This window comes from Drosophila teissieri, chromosome 3R, assembly GCF_016746235.2.
Source record: "Drosophila teissieri strain GT53w chromosome 3R, Prin_Dtei_1.1, whole genome shotgun sequence".
Classification (NCBI taxonomy): Eukaryota; Metazoa; Arthropoda; class Insecta; order Diptera; family Drosophilidae; genus Drosophila; species Drosophila teissieri.
Genome location: NC_053032.1, coordinates 30,507,403 through 30,521,087, shown reverse-complemented (window position 1 = coordinate 30,521,087; position 13,685 = coordinate 30,507,403). Strand labels below are relative to the sequence as shown.

The 13,685-nt window shown below is 44.1% G+C and overlaps 7 protein-coding genes across 12 annotated transcripts; 3 read left to right on the top strand and 4 right to left on the bottom strand.

The window, feature by feature from the left end:
• Nucleotides 1–5: 5 nt before the first annotated feature.
• On the bottom strand, nt 6–2,516 carry LOC122619036 (prolyl 4-hydroxylase subunit alpha-2). Of its 2 annotated transcripts, XM_043795715.1 has the most exons (10): nt 2,378–2,516; nt 2,058–2,196; nt 1,845–1,996; nt 1,634–1,790; nt 1,249–1,576; nt 718–1,194; nt 593–655; nt 464–539; nt 320–409; nt 6–258 (listed from the first exon to the last, which is right to left on the bottom strand). In XM_043795715.1, exons 2-10 carry the CDS (start codon nt 2,147–2,149, stop codon nt 125–127), a joined length of 1,569 nt encoding a protein of 522 aa, XP_043651650.1. In that variant the 5' UTR covers nt 2,150–2,196; nt 2,378–2,516; the 3' UTR covers nt 6–124. The 2 variants fall into 2 exon arrangements, with proteins under 2 accessions (XP_043651650.1, XP_043651649.1); XM_043795714.1 differs by having other exon boundaries at nt 2,058–2,480.
• Nucleotides 2,517–2,708: 192 nt separating this feature from the next.
• On the top strand, nt 2,709–4,829 carry LOC122621007 (prolyl 4-hydroxylase subunit alpha-1). Of its 2 annotated transcripts, none has more exons than XM_043798721.1 (7): nt 2,709–2,918; nt 2,979–3,130; nt 3,183–3,333; nt 3,385–3,563; nt 3,644–4,290; nt 4,353–4,518; nt 4,580–4,829. In XM_043798721.1, exons 1-7 carry the CDS (start codon nt 2,725–2,727, stop codon nt 4,684–4,686), a joined length of 1,596 nt encoding a protein of 531 aa, XP_043654656.1. In that variant the 5' UTR covers nt 2,709–2,724; the 3' UTR covers nt 4,687–4,829. The 2 variants fall into 2 exon arrangements, with proteins under 2 accessions (XP_043654656.1, XP_043654655.1); XM_043798720.1 differs by having other exon boundaries at nt 3,385–3,584.
• Nucleotides 4,830–4,857: 28 nt separating this feature from the next.
• Nucleotides 4,858–7,045, top strand: LOC122620953 (prolyl 4-hydroxylase subunit alpha-1). Of its 2 annotated transcripts, XM_043798649.1 has the most exons (8): nt 4,858–5,075; nt 5,135–5,283; nt 5,335–5,485; nt 5,544–5,743; nt 5,806–5,911; nt 5,984–6,458; nt 6,515–6,680; nt 6,738–7,045. In XM_043798649.1, the coding sequence occupies exons 1-8, from the start codon at nt 4,870–4,872 to the stop codon at nt 6,842–6,844; spliced, it is 1,560 nt and encodes a 519-aa protein (XP_043654584.1). In that variant the 5' UTR covers nt 4,858–4,869; the 3' UTR covers nt 6,845–7,045. The 2 variants fall into 2 exon arrangements, with proteins under 2 accessions (XP_043654584.1, XP_043654583.1); XM_043798648.1 differs by having other exon boundaries at nt 5,806–6,458.
• Nucleotides 6,840–8,098, bottom strand: LOC122620956 (prolyl 4-hydroxylase subunit alpha-1-like). The gene is made up of 5 exons (XM_043798655.1): nt 7,904–8,098; nt 7,706–7,857; nt 7,505–7,655; nt 7,249–7,448; nt 6,840–7,194 (listed from the first exon to the last, which is right to left on the bottom strand). Exons 1-5 carry the CDS (start codon nt 8,077–8,079, stop codon nt 6,914–6,916), a joined length of 960 nt encoding a protein of 319 aa, XP_043654590.1. The 5' UTR covers nt 8,080–8,098; the 3' UTR covers nt 6,840–6,913.
• A 14-nt stretch (nt 8,099–8,112) lies between these two features.
• LOC122620957 (prolyl 4-hydroxylase subunit alpha-1-like) lies at nt 8,113–9,006 on the bottom strand. Its single transcript, XM_043798656.1, has 4 exons — nt 8,823–9,006; nt 8,624–8,775; nt 8,453–8,573; nt 8,113–8,403 (listed from the first exon to the last, which is right to left on the bottom strand). The coding sequence occupies exons 1-4, from the start codon at nt 8,984–8,986 to the stop codon at nt 8,199–8,201; spliced, it is 642 nt and encodes a 213-aa protein (XP_043654591.1). The 5' UTR covers nt 8,987–9,006; the 3' UTR covers nt 8,113–8,198.
• Nucleotides 9,007–9,110: 104 nt separating this feature from the next.
• Nucleotides 9,111–11,117, bottom strand: LOC122620955 (prolyl 4-hydroxylase subunit alpha-1). 2 transcript variants are annotated; one of them, XM_043798653.1, is made up of 9 exons: nt 10,896–11,117; nt 10,710–10,843; nt 10,511–10,661; nt 10,259–10,458; nt 10,083–10,210; nt 9,584–10,027; nt 9,486–9,527; nt 9,265–9,430; nt 9,111–9,208 (listed from the first exon to the last, which is right to left on the bottom strand). In XM_043798653.1, exons 1-9 carry the CDS (start codon nt 11,093–11,095, stop codon nt 9,144–9,146), a joined length of 1,530 nt encoding a protein of 509 aa, XP_043654588.1. In that variant the 5' UTR covers nt 11,096–11,117; the 3' UTR covers nt 9,111–9,143. The 2 variants fall into 2 exon arrangements, with proteins under 2 accessions (XP_043654588.1, XP_043654589.1); XM_043798654.1 differs by having other exon boundaries at nt 9,584–10,024.
• Nucleotides 11,118–11,243: 126 nt separating this feature from the next.
• LOC122620954 (prolyl 4-hydroxylase subunit alpha-2) lies at nt 11,244–13,431 on the top strand. 2 transcript variants are annotated; one of them, XM_043798652.1, is made up of 6 exons: nt 11,244–11,625; nt 11,701–12,379; nt 12,440–12,889; nt 12,952–13,011; nt 13,064–13,229; nt 13,290–13,431. In XM_043798652.1, the coding sequence occupies exons 1-6, from the start codon at nt 11,456–11,458 to the stop codon at nt 13,385–13,387; spliced, it is 1,623 nt and encodes a 540-aa protein (XP_043654587.1). In that variant the 5' UTR covers nt 11,244–11,455; the 3' UTR covers nt 13,388–13,431. The 2 variants fall into 2 exon arrangements, with proteins under 2 accessions (XP_043654587.1, XP_043654586.1); XM_043798651.1 differs by having other exon boundaries at nt 12,437–12,889.
• Nucleotides 13,432–13,685: the final 254 nt, after the last annotated feature.

Sequence of the window (13,685 nt, the reverse complement as noted above, 5' to 3'; positions counted from 1 at the left end):
GTGTATTTACTAGGGGGATTCTGGAAGTGATTGCAGGGCATGTAAGTATATTAATAGTCTTATTCTAGAACTCTGTTCTTTTAAAGCTTGACTGGATTTCCTTAGGTAGCCATTAACCTTAACGTTATCTAGAAGCTGCCTCTGCCTCATTTTGCTTGTTCAGCTCCAAAATTTGCGCGTAGGTGGCCAAGGAATCATCCCAAAGCTCACAGGGTCGACGATCGGATTGATCAATCTCACGGATCCAGCGATTTTGAACTAGAATATTAACTGGTTATAGAAAATACAGTTTGCACATGTGATGTGTCTAGAAACATACCCCACTTGGAACCAGCGATTATGGGACATGCACCATGTTGCGTTCTCACATCACCCACTCCAGAGGCATGGAGATTGTGCCAAAAGGCAGCTGAAATGTTGGGCTTTTGTAAATGTTTAAAAACTAAATATTTCAGCAGTATACCTGCGTATTTCTTGGGCTTCAATAGAGTTCTCAGCTGCGGAAATGCAGTGCCTCCACCTTGCGAAACATCCGAAAGCTGTAAATGTTAATCAATGTTAATCAAATTTATATTAAAATCAGATCACTTACATAAAATAGAACTGTGGCAATGCGGTTGCCCATTTCGGGAGAGGACACCAATCCGGCATCAATCTGTCGGTTGAAAAATAGACAAGCCACATATACACATATCCAAAGTATTTAACCCAACTCACTGTCGTCTGGTAGAACCAGTCCATGTGCTGGCCGTAGTGTCCTCCGATGCCGTAGTTGGCGAACTGGTGATCCTCCGCGTACTTCATGTTCAAGTTGGTCATGTCCGCCACTCTCCGATCAATGGTGGACAGCACCTTGTGAGCCGAGGCGGGGATGAAGGTGAACTGGCTGGTCCTCACATTGGACACCACCGACTCATTGTGGCCCGTGACTGTGGCTCGCTTCAGCCGGTTCTCGGTCAGCTTGCGTATAACGTCGATCTCGCTCTGGTATATGACATCGTGGTAGAGGACGAGCAGGGGATCCTGGAAGAGCTCCTCTGCCTTGAGAGGCGCTATCCACAGGAAGGGGTGTGTCTCGGTCACGTAGCCACAGCGCAGATGCCGCTGTTCCTTGGCAGTGAGTCGCCAGTGGCCACTGCAGGTGAGGCTGTAGGCCTGGAACTCTCCCACCGGTTCACCCTGCTCCGGAATGGGCTGGAACGGAAACAAGTAATAATTACAGACCCTCCTTTGGGAAGAACCACTTACAGCGTGTTCTAGGATCGGGTTGGATTCGTTTAGTAATGCCGTCTCATCCAGAGAATCCAAGTAAGTTTCGTAGTTCTTGGCGTGCTCCTCACTGGCCGGTTGTATCCTGATGAGCTCCTGGTAGGTATCATTCAGACCACGGAAGTCCTCCAATTCCCTCTTGGCCTGCACGAGAAGGGCCAGAATCTGTGGCTTGAGTGCCTCCTCCCTTTCCCCACCCACCAAACGATCACTGGCTTCAATTAGCCAGGAGTGCGCCAAGCGTGGATGCTGATCTCGTAGAGCCAGTCTGGCTATGTCCAGGCAGTGCTCCGCATTCAATTGGGTGCTAAGGCATACACAAATCTTTAATATGTTGAATGCATTAGGTAGCTTTTTAGATTACCCATAATCCACGCCATCCAAGATACCGCTGGCCATTTCCTTGGCCTTCAATCTGTAAACATACTGCAACCTGAGCAGCCCATCTATGGCTCCTTCGAGTTCCTTTTTATCGGGCATTGTCTCCCGATGTCGGAACTTTCTAAGCCGGGTCAGCGGTTCTAAAGGTGGAAAATCATTAATACTACTTCCAAATCAAAGTGTTTTTGTCTTACTCTCGCCTGTCGAAGCCGCCATGAGATTCTCCACCCGCTGCCAGTCTACTGTCAGTCTCTTGTTCAGCAAGTATTTGTTAATGGGACTCTCAAAATAAGCTGGTCCCCATTCACGAGCCTCATTTCTTTCGTTTTCGAACTCCCGCAGTCGGCTATTAAATAAATTATAATAAAAAGTCAGAGATTAATACCTTTAAGTGCTACTTTTCTTACGCTTTGAGGAAATCCAATTTCCCCTGGTTATCGGATAGGAATTTCTGCATATGCTGCACCATTTTCTGTTCATAGCCAAACACTTTGGTCATCCCATGTATGGAGGAGAAGAACTCGGCTCCAGAAACGGAGTAGATTACTGGATAAAATAACAAGAGCAGTACTGAAAACACCGGGAATATCATTCTGACTGCGATCCGCTCTAAAGAGCTCTTCGATTCCAACTGATTGCGGCATTTGACCCCTCGGAATATTACAATGGCCACGAGAAGTCAAGAATCAGAGGCTTTAGGCGATCGGAAACCAGTTCCCACACGCACCCAAAGAAAGTGGCGGGTTCGTTGAGCCGGCAACTGGTTTTGCTTAGATAATAGCTAATGTGGGTCTTATGTGGAAATGGCATAACACGAAGATGTTAATGGCTTGATGGTCAGCTAAGACGATTCTACACCTATGCAGATAGCCGAGCTATATGTAAACAGAAGCCATATGATATTATATTATATATTAAAAATTTGTGGCGATTTTCACTAACTATTTCAGATATAAGTTAAGATGCTTGGCAAACTGACCATTGAGGTGTACCTAATGACCGAATAATTGTAATTACAATACGACTCTGAAGTTTTACTATATTGTGAAAGATAGGATTGTAGTGAGATGCAGCATGCAGATTTTTAAACTTGTATATGTGATAATTTCCTGCGTAAGTCTCAGCATGGGTCAAGTTGAGGATAAAGAACCGCGTTTTGCCAGGTCTGTGGTGAATATGGATAACCTCCTGAACATGGAAGACGATCTAGTCACTCATTTGGAAGGGTTCACGGAAAAGCTGTCACAGAATGCAAAAACCATCAGATGGTGAGTCAAATTGCATAGCTTTTCATAACAAGATTTATATGAGCTAAGGTTAACCTAAAGGGGGATTCAACAGATGAAGGAGCAGCTTGAAAAAAACAAAATGGATAAATCCCTCGAGTCTTGGGACCCATTAAGGAGTTTCTCCATCATTCGTCACTTGCAGGCGGATTGGTTGATGTGGAAACAATACTTGCAAACACCCGTGATACTCGGTTCGTCATTACATCATAAAAAGTCAGAGATGCTAAAATGTAATTTCTGTAGATCGATTGATTTATAATAAGTCAGAGAATTTGAAGATGCCACAGGAACTAGACATGTTAGACGCCGCAGAAGCAATTAGACGAATGCAAGCTACATACGGAATGTTATCCAATGATATTGCCAAGGGTTTTCTAGATGGAGTTCAGTACAAGTATGTGCAAATACCATTTCCCTATAGTTCTTTCAACCATATAAATCCAAGTTCAACACTGGCACCCATCGATTGTTTTGCAATGGCTCAGCACTTGATGAATCAATCTCGGTGGACGATTGCCGAACAATGGATTCTGGCGGGTATTGCAGCCCAGGATGGGAAGGGTCCTCGAACAGAGATGATGTTACTAAGGGGACCATCAAAATCAGAACTGTATAGAACACTAGGTAAAGTGCGGATCCAAAGGAGTAAGTTTGAAGAAAAGCCAACTATGCTATGATTGGGGATACATTTTCGTTGATTGTAGGAAATGCAGAAGGAGCCTTGCAAGCCTATCGAGCTGCACTCAAGCATTCGCCCTATGATACGGAAATATTCCAAGAGTATCAAAAATTGAAAAGGAAACTTCTTACATTATCATCAAGCAAACCAATCGGAGAGGAACCCAATGATGAGGACGAGGAAATGGAGCTGCCGCCCTGTTGCAGTGGTCATTGTAAAGTGCCCCGGCAGCTGAAAAGACTATATTGTGTGTATAATGGTGCAACTGCTCCTTTCCTGCGCCTGGCCCCCATCAAAACGGAGTTTCTCTCAACTGACCCCTTCGTGATCCTTCTACACGACATGGTCTCCCCAGCAGAGGCAGCTCTATTGAGATCTTCCAGTAAGAATATGATCTTTCCTTCCGAAACAGTCAACGCCGCAAACGAGTTTGAAGTCGGCAAGTTCCGCACTTCGAAGTCAGTTTGGTTGTACGATGGCAATGAGGCGACTTTAAGGCTCACACAACGTTTGGGTGAAGCAACTGGCTTGGATATTAGACACTCGGAGCCCTTTCAGGTCATCAACTATGGAATCGGAGGCGTCTTTGAAAGCCACTTTGACACGTCGCTTGAGGACGAGAATCGATTCGTTGGCGGATATATTGACCGACTTGCTACAACACTTTTCTATGTCAGTAAATACTTATGGGCGATTACATTTTCCTATAATCAGTGCGATTTTCCCGATTCCAGCTAAATGATGTGCCACAAGGCGGGGCCACCCATTTTCCAGTTATAAATATCACTGTTTTTCCCAAGTTTGGAACTGCTCTCTTTTGGTATAATCTGGACACGAGGGGCTTGCTGCAAGTCCCCACATTGCACACCGGCTGTCCCGTTATTGTGGGCTCCAAATGGGGTATGTTCAGTCTGTATTCCTAGTTGTCCTTGTGTTCTATGAGCTCCTTTTCCCTTCACAGTGGTCAGCAAGTGGATAGACGACAAGGGGCAAGAGTTCAGGAGGCCCTGCCTAAGATCGCGCTTAGACACCAAAAATTTGCCTTCAATAGAGAAGATTATTATCTAGCCTTTGCTATTAATAATTAATAAGTATTAGGAGAAAGAAACATTAAAGTTTCTATACTTTTAAGCGTTTCAAGCCCCAGATGAACTGTAAACTAAGGCGTCACTAATGAGCACATAAATTAGATTATAACACGACTATGAAAATCGGTGATATTTCTCAGTCTGGTGCACAGTGGGTTTCAGCATGCTGTTCTGGAGATTGCTGGTCCTGGGAATGCTTTCTCTGTCCCTGAGAATGAGTTTTGGCCAGTTGCAAGAGAAGGATGCCCAACAGCGCTACTCACGATCCGTTGTGAACATGGATGATCTGCTGAACATTGAGGAAGATCTGGTCTCAAATGTGGAAAAGCTGGCGGAAGCGCTCTCCCGCAGAGCCAAGACCATTAAATGGTGAGTACAACCTAGTTCAATACACTCAAGGATTTCCTAATGCATTGCAAGCTCTAAAGGGGTGTCTTCAAGATGATGAAAAGGCGACAGGAGTATAAAACGTCTAGGGAACTTTTTGCCAATCCAATCGACAGCTTTTCCCTCGTTCGTCACTTGCAGTCCGACTGGTTGATGTGGCTACTGTACTTGGAAAAGCCTGTTGGCATAGGTTAGCTACTTGGTTAGTGATATTTCTTACTACTTAAGAGTTTATTCGCAGAGGAATTGGCTTATCTGCACTCAAGGATGCCTTTACTGCCAAAGTACTCAGACTTTTTAGATGCAGCGGAGGGAATTCGTAAAATGCAAGCCACCTACCAGATGTTTGCGTCGGATATAGCCAACGGCTTACTAGATGGAGTGCAATACAAGTAAGTCATATAGTAATCCTTATCAAAAGAAGGTTTTTTCCACTGATTTTAATTGAAGCTCCTCCCTGAAACCCATTGATTGCCTCGCAATGGGCCATCATCTGATGAATGACTCGCGTTGGTCTGCAGCCGAGCAATGGATAAGTGCAGGCATTGAAGTCCACGATTGGAAAGGTTCTCAGATGGAGATGGAGTTACTGAGGGGACCAAAAGTGGCTGACCTGTGCAGAACACTGGGCCAAGTTCAAATGCAGCAGAGTGAGTAGGAAGTGCACTCAGCAGGTGATTCGTGTTGGGCAGGAGATTTCTGTTGATTGCAGGAAATTATGAGGGTGCTCTGCAAGCCTATCAGGTTGCCCTGAAACTCTCGCCTCATGACTCGGAAATATTTGCGGAGTATCGGATGCTGGAGCAAAGATATCTTACGTTGAGTATCGAACCGATCGAGGAGGAGGATGACGATTACCGAGAAAGTTTGCTTTTTCCGCCGTGTTGCAGTGGCCACTGTGATGTTCCCCGAAATCTGACTGGACTGTATTGTGTATATAACCATGCAACTTCGCCATTTCTGCAACTGGCACCCATCAAAACGGAGATCCTCTCGATTGATCCCTTCGTAATGCTGCTCCATGACATGATCTCCCAGGAGGAGAGTACTCTCATTCGAACTTCGAGCAAGGCACACATGTTGCCGTCTGCCACAACCGACGCAGATGCCACCGATTCCGAGGATGAAGTCGCCACATTCCGCACCTCAAAGTCTGTTTGGTATAGCAGTGACTTTAACGACACGACCAAGAGGATTACCGAGCGCTTGGGAGACGCCACTGGGCTGGACATGCGCTTCACGGAGTACTTCCAGGTCATCAACTATGGGCTGGGGGGTTTCTTTGAGACGCACTTGGACATGTTGCTGTCGGACAGAACCAGGTTCAATGGAACCAAGGATCGCCTGGCCACCACCCTGTTCTATGTTGGTATTCTGTGTTTTGGGAGGGGGCTTCTCGAGTTCAATTCCTTCTCCTCCAGCTTAATGAAGTTCGCCAGGGCGGCGGCACCCACTTCCCCCGACTAAACCTCACGGTATTCCCACACCCAGGATCGGCCCTTTTCTGGTACAACTTGGACACGAGGGGCAACGATCACATGAGCACCCTGCACACCGGCTGCCCGGTTATCGTGGGCTCCAAGTGGGGTTCGTATTCTTGTAGGTATGATTGGTTGTATGTCCATGAACCTTCTTCCTTCGCAGTCATGAGCAAATGGGTAGATGATTCTGGACAGGAGCTTAAACGTCCCTGTGTGGCTTCAAGTTCGAGCACTAAAGAGTTGCTATCAGCTGAGCGGCTCTTAATTTGAACTTTACGTTTTTATTTCCTAATATCTTGAAAAGTAAGTAATAATGATGATATATACTAGCGATTGTCATTAGTCGTGGTAGAATGTAAGCAATGGATCAATAAAGATTATTTCTGCTTTCATTGGCGCCAGCAGGGAATAGAAAGTTCCTGACTTGATATCATAGAAGCAGTAAAGACTTTTGTTTTGTCGAAGCCTTAATTGATTACTTTCAGTATTAAATTCTGGTCCTTTGGTTGGATTGAGCAGAATATTAATGCTCAAATGCTCTTGCATCCTGAGCATCTGTGCATTGTGAGGATGCGACTTCAGAGCAAACTCAATTGTTGCAAGCGCCAGAGGCCAATTTTCTGCGGAAAATTTCATTGAAAATACAATTTTTTATCGCAGATGAAACAACTTACGCTGTTTCACATAGACCTCTGCCAGTTTCAAGTACAAGTCAGCGGCTTTCAAGTTCAGAGAAGGTAGTATGGGATCCTGATAACGTGGACTTTCTAGCATGGACAGAGCCACTTGAAGCCACTCCTTCGACTTGTCATAGTCTTTGCTATCCATACAGTGATCCGCCAAGACAACACAATCGCGGGGAGACATCAAGTACCTGTGATAATTAATTACTAATTTATAAAGTTAAGTTATAAATTACTTGCCACATACTTTGTCTGAATGCCCAACATTACACCGTTTGCGATATCTTGCGGAGGCACATGATAGGCGTTGGATATGTTGGAAATGCATTGGCAAACTTCTGAGATATCACTTTTGGTAGGCAAGTACTTCTTCATAGATACTAGAGATGCCAATTCATCTGCAATACTGTATTGTTTAAAGGCTTCTAACTTGGTACCCTTTTACTACCTTTTCCAGGATCTTCCTGTAGGAAGAGCTGCCACTGCGTCCAGTCCGACTGCATGTGATGGATTAATGAGTAACTCCCCACTGGACTGGATGCAATGGCCAACTTGTCTCGTTCGAACTGAATATGATATGTGGCCAAGTCGACCAGAGCTCTGAGGAATATTGATTAGACTTTAACTAGCTAACAAGTTAACTTACTCGTTGATTATGTCTAACTTCGTTTCCAAGGCGTTTATATAGTTATCTAAATATCGCACTACACTTTCTTGAATCTTTAAGAGATTTATCCAATTGAAAGAATGCCAAGTGCCAGCATTTGAATAAGATATATACACTATGATTAGTCCAACTGAAATTATAGATACAGACTTCATTATCGCAAATTCAACTGATGTTTGCTGAAATACCTGATATATATATTTGTGATTATTACTGCCATAAACCATAACTAATACATTTAAACAAGTCAGATCGATTTTGTTTTTGCACATTTTTACGCTCCATTTGTTATTCCCTTTACTTTGGTATAAAGATCCTCCACCTGACTCTCATTAACAGGGTTTAGTACTTCATAAAGTTCCTTTTCCTGGAGACTGAGTTTTTTATAACCATTAATAGTTAAATTTAGCCAGTTTTCCGCATCTTTGTAGTTTTTCTTGTCGTATGTATGCAGTGCGAATTGCAGCGACTCCAAAGCACTATTAAACGATACAAAGTAGTACAATTTGATATAGATTCGTATCTTACCTAAACTCAAAATTTCCCAGGGTTTCGTTCTTATGGAAATCCAATGCCCCTTTCATGGAATTCGTATATTCATCTTTCGTTGGAATCTCGTCCAGAATCTCCTCAATCTCGGATATATACTCTAGGGCACATGTTATGTTTTCATTGTAGTGTATTCATAAGTCTACTTACCTGTGGCCAAGGGCTTTTCCATTAGCTTTCTCCATGCTTGCCAATCAAAGTGCAAGTGGTGCAATAAAGAGAAGCTATTGAGAGGATTGCCCAGATACACTTCAGGATCTTTGCCCACATATTCCAGCTCAGATTTTCGTTCTTCTATATAACTGTCCAACGATGTGTTAGGAATTTCACATACATTTTAAATATTTACCTATTTAAGGTAATAATGTGATCCTGCAGGTCCTCCGAGTAGCCTTTTAATTGCGTCTTGAATCGCGTATCGAGATCTATATAGCCTTTCATCCTTGTAGAATGGATCCATTTGGGAAAAATCAAAGCAACCAAAAGAGCCGGAAATCCTAGAGCGTTCCACATGACTGAAGTAAATAAAATAATTTATTTGGAACCAAAACGGAGGTCAGCAGTAGCGTGACAAACTAGATTATGTATAGCAAAGTCTGCAAAATAAATCAATTTAATATAGCGAAATCCAGTTTAATCTTATTTATAATAGTTTTTATTATTCATTATCCTAAGGGGTTGTCAAACAAAGTCTCCTAAACAGTTGTTCCCTTTCATTTATCCACTTGGTCATGACTGCAAAAATAAATGAGTTAGCCTGAGCAAATGGATTTGTATACACTATATATTACCCCATCTAGAACCCACTATGGTGGGACAAGCCGAGTGGGCAGTCCTATCATCGCCATCACCCTTGTGATCAAGATTGTACCACAAAAGTGCTGAGCCCTTCTTGGGAAATACCGAGAGTCCGAGTTTCGGAAATATTGTGGCTCCACCTTGGGGCACGTCACTCAACTTTGGATGATTGGGGAGAATGAAAAACATTCACCGTAAATCTTGCATTACTTACATAAAAAACTGCTGTGGCGATGCGATTAGAAAAGTTGCCCATCTGTAGTAAATAATAATAAGTTATTAGTGCAAATAACTTTAGAATAACTAACTTACTTCTGTATCTGCTATAAAGTCAAAGTGGGTGCCGTAGTAGCCACCTATTCCGTAGTTCAAAACCTGAAAGGGGTCCGCGTCGCGGAGGTCCAAGTTGGTCATGTCCTGTGTCAGTCGGGACAATCTCTGGATCAGTGTGCTATTCTCCACTAGCCACGTGCCCTTGGTGGTGCGAGCTTGGTCCTCCTCGTAGCTTCCGTCCTTGGTCACGATAACGGCGCGGACCAGACCGCCCTTAGCCAGGTTCCTAATGCTGATGATGTCCTTGTCGGAAAGCACATCATGAAAGAGCACCATGTAGGGATCGAGGGACAGGAGTTCCATCTTCAGAGGTGCCAGTCGAAGGAAGTACGAGGCTGTGGTGTTGTACAGGCAATGGAGATTCGCGGTAGGTCGACACTCCGTATTGCAGCATTTGTTATAGACACCTTCAGACTTTTCCTTCTAAGTCAGAAAGGGTTCTGAATGTATTCCACAGATTTTTAATACAATTACTCACCGCTTTCGCTGGCTCCTTGCCAATGCGAATATTCACCTTTAGCCGAGAGAGTGCTCGTTGCAAGCTGACCCTTTCCGGCCATTTCTTTATAGCCAGTTGCAGCTCACTCAAGGCCAAATACCTAGTACCTATGGAACCTCATGAGTATGGTACATCCAATATGCTCATAATCCTACCTAATTCATCATGGATCTCCACGAAAAGCTCGTAGAAATCGGCCAAGGGCATTCCGAGTTGGGAATAGAAATCATCGTTGTCTTCATCTGCCTCGTTCATCTGCAAACCCACCATCAACCACTCCTTGGCACGAACAAAGTCCTTATGCTTGACCAAGTGCCTGGCAATCGTAAGACACTGCATTGCATCGAGCGATGTACTAAGGAAATATTATCAGGATTAAAAGAGATTATAAACCTATTAAGTCCTACTTGTGATGGATGTTCTGAAGAACTCCCTCGGCCATTTGGGCAGTTGGGAGCGAGTAAGTCCACTGGATGAGTTTCAATCCACTGATGGCCTCCTCAATGTCCTTTAATGTTGGCATTTGCGGAGCAATGGCAATTATGTGCTTAACAAGAGCTAGAAAATCGGAGTAAGTGGAGTCACTTATGTGCTAATATTACCTACTCTCCCATGGCTGCTGCTCCATGAACCACATCCAGTTGAGGTAATCCGAGTGCAGGCGACGAATGATCCGAAAAGACTTGATGGGATCATCGGGAAGTTTCTTTTCTTCCTCGTAATCAGTCGTGTACAAATAGCTTTATTGATAGGAAATCATTTACAGGCTCTTCAGCTACATTTACTACTTACTATTCTATGGTATCCACTCTTTGCTGCAGTGCATTTGTAAAGTTCTGCAGGATGTCTAGTAGGTAATGCTCGTAGTCGATGAGTTTAACCATGCTGTGAATCGATATGGCATAGTTATTTTGCAATATTTTAGTTTTGCCATGACTCCTAACTAAAACTAGTAAGTACAGAATGGCTAGTGAAGTAAGAAGTTTCGGCATCTCGTGGTAAACTGAGCGTGAAAACCCGGAATATAGTATATTTATCGTTTTCAGTAAGGGAAATCCATTTGTTATGCTTTGATTTCTTTGGAGAGTGCTCCAAACCAGATGAAAAGAAAACTTTTAACAATAATATTTTGTAGTTCAAACGTGTACCTCTCTGTTTTCTTAGCGGATGCTCATCGGATCCCCTACTTTTCCCAGCAACCTTTTGTATTAAAAATGCCGAAAAAACTGTCCAACTGTGTCAATGTTTGCTTAGCTGCACTCATGGCAGACTCTCGACTCTCTGTCTGCCTGTCATCGAAATGGTCTATCTGTGATCCAGAACAGTTCTAAATGGAACACTGAAGAGTCAAAATGTTTCGGCTAAGTATTATTTTACCATTACTCTGCGTTGTCTCAGCCAACGGAGATTACTACACGGCTATTAGTGAGCTGGAAAGACTGCTCGACGTGGAGGCTTTTATAGTAGAAAAATTCGATGAATATCTTGAAAGGGCTCAGCAGGAGCAGAATAACTTAAAAAGGTGCTGAAATCCATAAAATATCCTTCAATCTCTATAAATAATATTTATTAAATATACGTTTATTTGGTATAATAGATTTTTGGATCACATTGAAGAGCAGCAAAATGATCGTGGCGATCTGGAGGAATACTTTGGCAATCCGCTCAATGCCTTCATCACCATCAGACGCCTCGTTCATGACTGGAAGTTCAACGTATTTGATCCTGTATTCAACTCCAGCAATTTTGAGACATACAAGAGCACCCTGAGTGACTCCCTCGAGAAGACTAACATCAAAGCACCCACTCAGGAGGATCTCAACGGAGCCACTCGGGCTCTTCTCCGGCTGCAGAATGTCTACCAACTGAACACGGACCACCTCGCTTCTGGAGTGCTCCTTCCCGGCGAGAAGAACCCACTGAACATCTCGTTGAGTGCAAGTGACTGCTTTGAGCTGGGCAAGAATCTCTGCCAGGTGAAGGAGTACTCCTACGGATCCGAATGGCTGTTGGAGGCCCGAAAGAAGTTGCACGGTAACCCATTGGGTGTTATATCACCCAATGTGAGCGATGTCGAGATTCTAGAGCACCTTTCACCCGCCTTCAATGGCTTGGGAAATCTAAAGCTAGCCCATAAGTTAAACCATGAAATACTGGATAAGAAGCCTGATCATGAGGAGGCTCTCAGGAACAAGTTACTGTACGAAGGCCAATTGGCTAAGGAGCGAAGTTTTGCCCCTAGAAAGCAAGTGGATCTGCCTCATGTAGCAGGAAGAGTAAGTCCTTTCCTTACTATATCATACATTACTATATCATACACTGACACATTTCAGAAGGAGCCGAAGGAGAGCTACAAGCTGTACACACAAGTCTGTCGCGGAGAACTCCATCAATCCCCCCGAGAGCAGCGGAGTCTTAGGTGCTGGCTTACCCACCAGGGAGTTCCCTACTATCGTCTGGCGCCTTTCAAAATCGAGCAACTGAATTTGGATCCCTACGTCGCCTACGCTCACGAAGTTCTGTGGGACAGCGAAATAGATATGATCCTGCAACACGGCAGGGGTAATATGAAGCGGTCGATGGTGGGTCAGTCCGGGAACTCCACCACCACTGAGATCCGGACAAGCCAAAACACCTGGCTGTGGTACGATGCGAATCCCTGGCTGGCCAAGATCAAACAGCGACTGGAGGATGTCACCGGACTGAGCACGGAGAGTGCCGAGCCCCTGCAGCTGGTCAACTATGGAATCGGAGGACAGTACGAGCCGCACTTTGACTTCATGGAGGTGAGCTCATCGAGGTTGTGAGACAGACCCACTAATTTTCTGATGTTCTGCACATTTTCCAGGACGACGGTCAAAAGGTTTTCGGCTGGAAGGGTAACCGCCTGGCGACTGCTCTTTTCTACGTAAGTCACACACATTCACTTTAGACCTATATTTAATTATTGTGTTGTTAAGCTAAATGACGTTGCTCTGGGAGGAGCCACTGCCTTTCCCTTCCTCCGCTTGGCTGTTCCGCCTGTGAAGGGAAGTCTTCTAATCTGGTACAATCTACACAGTTCTACGCACAAGGACTTTCGCACGAAGCATGCCGGTTGCCCTGTCCTTCAAGGATCAAAGTGGAGTAAGTAAATCAAAAACTATTTAAACAACTGTTTCCGATGTGAGATATTTTATCTTTCAGTTTGCAACGAATGGTTCCATGTGGGTGCCCAGGAATTCAGGCGACCTTGCGGCTTGGTCAGCGATGAAGGAAAGTTTTTGCATTTGGAGAACAAATAATGAAACTATAATGTAATCATTCCAAATAAATACTGATATTAATCCAACAGCAGTAAGAAGTATTATATTCACCACAAAGGTTAAACAATGTTTAAACGCATAACTAAGAAACTGAACTCACCAGTTGCCTCAGATAAATGGGAAATGGGGGCCTTGGCCTCAGTTTAGCCCCACGATTCAAGCCGGTCAGTCGATGGTTCGAAATACGATCTAATACATAATATAGAAAATATCTCTAGTCATTGACCCGAGGGCCAAAAGCAAAGCGAAGAACGACCAGACTGAAAAAAGGCCCGAA

Bases quoted from the DNA above. Each gene is read 5' to 3' on its own strand.
- LOC122619036 (XM_043795714.1), bottom strand. From the start codon at position 2,242: ATGATATTCCCGGTGTTTTCAGTACTGCTCTTGTTATTTTATCCAGTA. The intron at 1,791-1,844 runs GTAAGACAAAAA...TTCCACCTTTAG, and splicing joins GGCGGCTTCGACAGGCGAGA to AACCGCTGACCCGGCTTAGA. The intron at 259-319 runs GTATGTTTCTAG...TTAATATTCTAG, and splicing joins AATCGCTGGTTCCAAGTGGG to TTCAAAATCGCTGGATCCGT.
- LOC122621007 (XM_043798720.1), top strand. From the start codon at position 2,725: ATGCAGATTTTTAAACTTGTATATGTGATAATTTCCTGCGTAAGTCTC. The intron at 3,131-3,182 runs GTTCGTCATTAC...TAATTTCTGTAG, and splicing joins GCAAACACCCGTGATACTCG to ATCGATTGATTTATAATAAG. The intron at 4,519-4,579 runs GTATGTTCAGTC...TTCCCTTCACAG, and splicing joins TATTGTGGGCTCCAAATGGG to TGGTCAGCAAGTGGATAGAC.
- LOC122620953 (XM_043798648.1), top strand. From the start codon at position 4,870: ATGCTGTTCTGGAGATTGCTGGTCCTGGGAATGCTTTCTCTGTCCCTG. The intron at 5,486-5,543 runs GTAAGTCATATA...TTTTAATTGAAG, and splicing joins CTAGATGGAGTGCAATACAA to CTCCTCCCTGAAACCCATTG. The intron at 6,459-6,514 runs GTTGGTATTCTG...CTTCTCCTCCAG, and splicing joins TGGCCACCACCCTGTTCTAT to CTTAATGAAGTTCGCCAGGG.
- LOC122620956 (XM_043798655.1), bottom strand. From the start codon at position 8,079: ATGAAGTCTGTATCTATAATTTCAGTTGGACTAATCATAGTGTATATA. The intron at 7,858-7,903 runs GTAAGTTAACTT...AATATTCCTCAG, and splicing joins AAGTTAGACATAATCAACGA to AGCTCTGGTCGACTTGGCCA. The intron at 7,195-7,248 runs GTAAGTTGTTTC...AATTTTCCGCAG, and splicing joins AGAGGTCTATGTGAAACAGC to AAAATTGGCCTCTGGCGCTT.
- LOC122620957 (XM_043798656.1), bottom strand. From the start codon at position 8,986: ATGTGGAACGCTCTAGGATTTCCGGCTCTTTTGGTTGCTTTGATTTTT. The intron at 8,776-8,822 runs GTAAATATTTAA...ATCGTTGGACAG, and splicing joins CACATTATTACCTTAAATAG to TTATATAGAAGAACGAAAAT. The intron at 8,574-8,623 runs GTAAGTAGACTT...CATGTGCCCTAG, and splicing joins GGAAAAGCCCTTGGCCACAG to AGTATATATCCGAGATTGAG.
- LOC122620955 (XM_043798653.1), bottom strand. From the start codon at position 11,095: ATGCCGAAACTTCTTACTTCACTAGCCATTCTGTACTTACTAGTTTTA. The intron at 10,211-10,258 runs GTAGGATTATGA...GAGGTTCCATAG, and splicing joins GGAGATCCATGATGAATTAG to GTACTAGGTATTTGGCCTTG. The intron at 9,528-9,583 runs GTAAGTTAGTTA...TATTTACTACAG, and splicing joins ACTTTATAGCAGATACAGAA to ATGGGCAACTTTTCTAATCG.
- LOC122620954 (XM_043798651.1), top strand. From the start codon at position 11,456: ATGTTTCGGCTAAGTATTATTTTACCATTACTCTGCGTTGTCTCAGCC. The intron at 12,380-12,436 runs GTAAGTCCTTTC...GACACATTTCAG, and splicing joins TGCCTCATGTAGCAGGAAGA to AAGGAGCCGAAGGAGAGCTA. The intron at 12,890-12,951 runs GTGAGCTCATCG...CACATTTTCCAG, and splicing joins CGCACTTTGACTTCATGGAG to GACGACGGTCAAAAGGTTTT.